The following is a 5,254-nucleotide window of genomic DNA, read 5'->3' as shown; positions in this document are numbered from 1 at the left end:
CATCTATAAATACAAAATGCATTTTTATCAATAAAGAACATGTGCTTTTCACAAATAGGGTAAATATCAATTGTGTTCATGATGATTTATACAGATCAATAGCTAAGTTCATCAATGCTTTAATTGGCGTATTAATATAAGTTATCTTCATTCGGACTACTTTCAAGATGTCAGCCTCCTTGACAAAATGCTGTCAACGGATGGTTCCCCAGTTGTTGTCGTCTTTTAATGGTTTGTTATTCATTTTTCATCTATGTAGCGGGTTGAATGCATTTTATGGTTCGGTTTCAGAGTCTATGTGTTCTGATTACTCTTCTAACGATTTATCGTGACATCGGTCTTTACCGGTAACCGGTCACCTTCGTTTTCGGGTTGTCCACAGGGCCTCGTTCCTTGAGACGAGATATATATTTAAGATAGGTCACGTCTATTTACATACATCACACAAATAGACATGACCTATCTTGTATATATATATATTATGACTGAAGGCAATGCCTTAAAGGGCGCAGCCAGATGTTTCAGTAAACCATTAATTATGCAATGTTAAAAGTGCAATTTATGGAAATAATGGAGCCGAATTTTCTGGTTTTTTTTTATTCATATATTCACACTCTGTCCTTGTCCCCAAACCCCTATTTGAGAAGGAAATCCATGGCCGTTTTCGATTATGCGGTTTGACTGGTTGGACCTAGTTGTTCGTTTATTAATTAAAGACGGACCTGGTGATTTTATATTGTTTTCAGACGAGCTTTGACAAAGCCCTCACAGGCCTGTATCAAAAAATGCAGGTCCGTCAGGATTTATACTTGAAATAATGACTTTGACCAACGGTCGAATCGGTTGTTCCGAATAAACGAAAACGGCCCATATTTTATTTCCGTAACAGATATTCCGTTTTTAGTCAGCCGATTATATTGAAAGTGGTCTATCACTTGAACGCTTCCAATCAAAGAGCAATAGCACCGAGCTTCTGCCGGATGAAGATTATGTTTTTCGTATAAGAAAAGCGTTTGAACCGCTTGATTATATAATGAGCTGACTTCAAAGCATCGCATTCACGCTGATGGGATTTTTTACAGTGGGTAAAACAATGGCGGCCGCAAACTGAAGCTGTCAGTGTCCTTGGATTGAATTTGAATTAAAGATTGTGTGATTTCTTATATTTTCATGTGTGTGTTACCTTAGAAGTGCTTCGCATGGCATGAAGGGCTGCGCCCTTATCATCATTATGAACGAGGCCCTGTGGGTTGCCCTGGTCGAATAATAATAATAATAATACCAAAACCAAATCCAAAACAACTTATATAATTTAGTCGCTATTGATTAGGGCTGTCGCGGTTAACCGGTATATTGGGGTATTGCAATGCACCACCAAAAAATATTGTACCGCGATACAGTCTACCTGTACCAGTTTTTTACGATATATTTTCTTAGCATCATAATTTCATTAATTTGAAATAATTAAAACATCCTGTCAATAAAATAAAATCAGCAAGTTGTTTTGTTTTCCTTTCTGATAATATGAAGCCATGTGCGTATCCCTTTCATTTTCATTCGATTCCGATGTTGGTCAAATGTTTGTAATGAAAATAACTTTTATATTGTTCAAATGATTCAAACATTTGCATGACGTTGAATATAAACAATATGGCATTAGGCTAGTTCCTGAAATATTATCAAGCTGATTCGCTCCATCAATCAACAATACCAGAATAATTCTCTAAACACGTTTAAGGCCCGGTGAATACATGGCTGCAGGGATTTGCCAGCTATTTCAGGCTTTTTCCAATTCCTACACGTGTCCAAACAACAAGTTTAATGACGATCGTAAGCTTATTTTGCCAGGACAATTGTACGTAAATTTGTTCATTATTTAGGTTCAAAAGTGTAAATATTTGCAGACACTATCATGTTTAGTTATTGCATTATTAGGTTGTGATCGTCTGTAGCCTAGCTTTTTCACAAACAGACTCGTATTTTTTAAAACAAGAACCTCACATTTGAACATTTTTGTTACTCAGCAACACGGTTGAAATCGATGTGAAACTACATAGCATAGCACTGTATGTTTGTATAATGTAAAGGGTGATTTTATTATGGAATATATACAAAATAGATACCACATATGTTAAGGTCAAAATATTGCAATACATATCACGATACAGCTGTTGTGTATCACAATATATCGTGGTACGCTTCTGTCGTATCGCGGCAGCCCTACTATTGATCATAGTAACATATTACTCACCTCTACACGTCCATCTAGAAACCATCATGATCTTTGCTTTGCTATTCCACACTGCAAAACTCAGTACAGGAAAATGTCATACTTTCCACGCACGATCATGGACTAGAACAACCTCACACCCAATACTGTACATGCCAAAACTTTAGACAGCTTCAAAAACTCTCTCTCATCTTCTAAACTGTAAACGTCAACTATGTTTTTAACCCTATCTATTTCTATGTGGCTATTTTCTTTTTTCTGCAAGTAGTGTATTCTAATTGTGAATTATTATTTATTTATTTAATACAATGTTTTTCTTCAATTATTCTTATTAAGATTTTAAATTTTCATGGCACTAAATTTTCGCCCTCACCCAAGGTATCAAAATAGTCAGAACGTCGACTGGGGATACCCAAGTGGCAGAAGAAACACGTGTAGCAGGTTTTTATTGTTCATAGTGATACGGTCGCCTTTGAGCCCAGCTGGTGGTACACTACTTGGGCAAGATAATGGCAACATTTCACTTGTCATTTGACTAATCCAATGATTTTAGACATTTAATATTGAGAAACTTCTGATAGACAAATTGATACAAGGTAATGATAAAAAGTGCCTCATCGTGCAAAATCTCAAACATTATTGGAGTAATCATTTGACAGAATTTTGTTAAATGTACATTTATTTGTGAATACATTTCAGGTAGAATGAATAATCATACCCTGACTCCATTTTGTTCTTGACAAGGTTAAAAAATCTGTGACATTATATTCATGTTGTAAAAATTTGTAGACTATTCAACATATGGTAAACTTGATGAATTGAATTATATGGAGCGTGAGACTTTCTAACGAAAAGTATCATGGCAGACATGTGAGCTATGTCGGAGATGTAAGCCACTAATATGCTCACAAACATAATTTAGACATGAGAGTGCATAAATAAATGATCAGTTTGTTAGAAATGTGGAATATTGCTGAATTTAAGTTTACTTGACACACCAATCGATCATTTTTCACCGCTTGATGCTTTGTAACACTACAAAATGGGTGCTACACATATTACACAATGGGACAGAATCGTAGCTCTGATGACATCCATTTGACCGAAATGTTTGGCATACAGATCAGTGTCTGGGCTAATAATCGTGATAATGTTATATCCTCTATAAACTTGACCCCTGTATAATGAACTAAAAGACTGGTCCAGTTAATGTCAGGTTTAGACACGTTATACTGTAGGATAAGCCTAATCCAACACAAACTCACCTGAGAAGCAGGCTGTTGTATTGTTTAAGATGGTAAATTGCTATATTTTAGGCACAGAGGATGATGTTTTAATAACGAATGTAAAGTTGTAATTATTAGTTGTATTATTAGCATATTAAATATGCAATCTATTGGGATATTGGAAAATCAAACCATTACTGCAATATTATTGACATAAGAAATAGTTTATTATATTGAATTCCCTAAAATTTCTTATTATTTTTCAGCTTTACCTGTTGTTCAAATAAGAACTGCTAAAAAGGTGAGGGCTGGAACATTGAAATCCACAATGAATACAGGCAGAGGAAGACGAAGGAATAGGGGTATCAAAGTGCAAGACGGTTCCTTTGTTCATAACGGCCAAGTTCTAGTCAAACAAAACTGCCTTCGATTTTATCCTGGAGAAAATGTAAGTCTTTTTATGTTGTAGAAAAGAAATGAAATGTTGTTAGCACAGAGATTAGAATAAAAATGATGCTAGGTTTGAATTGAATACAATATTGCATTGAATTGAATACAGTACAGTATTGTATAGAACCACCATACCCAAGTACAGTTATTTCGTTTTTGTGTACAGTTGTGACATAAATCAAAATACATGTACCAGAGTCATGGGTTAGGATGAATGAAATCACCAACAATTTCTAAGGATCTACATATCTTTAAAGCTTATTGCTTGAAAGGTCAAAGATCAAATTAATATACCATAGTATTGCACTTCTAAGACCCCTCCCCCTCCTAAACTCACAGGGACCTGGGATGAATTTCTAAACAACAGTATATGTATATATGTATTATAGTATCAAAATATATGTGTGTGTATATATATATATATATATATATATATTGTTGGTTAGAAATTTGTGCCAGGTCCCTGTGAAAAAACTGATTATTGAAATTCTGTTCATGTCAAAATCTTTTTAGTAAAATATTATTTTCTCATACCTGGGCCCGGCACCATAAAACTTTCTCAGACAAATTTTTTACTCAAGCCTATGGAAAATCATACACTTGAGTACAAAATCTGAGAAAATTTTATGGTGCCGGGCCCTGGTACTTGATTCTCAACATTTTTGGATAAGGACATTACTACAGACAACTATTTCTAATTTACAGGTGGAACTAACCAGGGACTACACAATAAAGGCATTATGTGATGGCAAGGTGATTGTATCCTGTGAACAGCTCAACCCAAAGCCAGATAGTCCACTTTTTGCACCCGTACAAAAAGGTGTGGTCATACACAAAAAGTTCTTCAATATTTATCCAACCGAACTCCATGGAAAATTCAGATTGGTTGATCAAGTGTGATAAAACTATATATATGACATTGAGTGTTTAAGAAGTATGGATTTGTTACATAGAGCAAAAGTGTGAATGTTGAGTTTTGAAATTGCTAGCAATCATTACAACATTACTTTACTATAACAGGTTTGTTATTTGAATACTTGTCTTGTAAATAAAGCTTTTAATCTTTGATTAATGTCGACTTATCAGTACAAGTTAATTTTCACTCAAACCTCAGTAGCTGTCAATTGGACCATGCATGGTCACCAGAATCTTCTGTTCATGGTCTATTGTTCTAAATAAGTCCTTCAGAAAATTTTAAGCGTGAAAGGACTTTCTGAAATCAAAATTTCATGTTAAAGATGTTCCTATAATACATGTATTAGCCAAGTTTATAAATGCCAGTAGCCATATTGACAGATGAAGGAAAAGAAAGGATATTTTGTCAAGAGTATAGAACCATGGTGAATTC

At 34.6% G+C, this 5,254-nt stretch overlaps 1 protein-coding gene across 1 annotated transcript; it reads left to right on the top strand.

Annotated features, from left to right (window-relative positions):
- The first annotated feature begins 149 nt into the window (after positions 1 to 149).
- Positions 150 to 4,972, top strand: LOC138323817 (large ribosomal subunit protein bL27m-like). Its single transcript, XM_069268669.1, has 3 exons — positions 150 to 231; positions 3,723 to 3,904; positions 4,612 to 4,972. Exons 1-3 carry the CDS (start codon positions 168 to 170, stop codon positions 4,804 to 4,806), a joined length of 441 nt encoding a protein of 146 aa, XP_069124770.1. The 5' UTR covers positions 150 to 167; the 3' UTR covers positions 4,807 to 4,972.
- Positions 4,973 to 5,254: the final 282 nt, after the last annotated feature.

This window comes from Argopecten irradians, chromosome 5, assembly GCF_041381155.1.
Source record: "Argopecten irradians isolate NY chromosome 5, Ai_NY, whole genome shotgun sequence".
Taxonomy (NCBI): Eukaryota; Metazoa; Mollusca; class Bivalvia; order Pectinida; family Pectinidae; genus Argopecten; species Argopecten irradians.
This window is presented reverse-complemented; position numbering and strand designations above follow the sequence as displayed.

Coding starts and splice junctions, on each gene's coding strand:
- LOC138323817 (XM_069268669.1), top strand. CDS start 168: ATGTCAGCCTCCTTGACAAAATGCTGTCAACGGATGGTTCCCCAGTTG. Junction 232..3,722: donor GTTGTTGTCGTCTTTTAATG/GTTTGTTATTCA, acceptor ATTATTTTTCAG/CTTTACCTGTTGTTCAAATA. Junction 3,905..4,611: donor GATTTTATCCTGGAGAAAAT/GTAAGTCTTTTT, acceptor TCTAATTTACAG/GTGGAACTAACCAGGGACTA.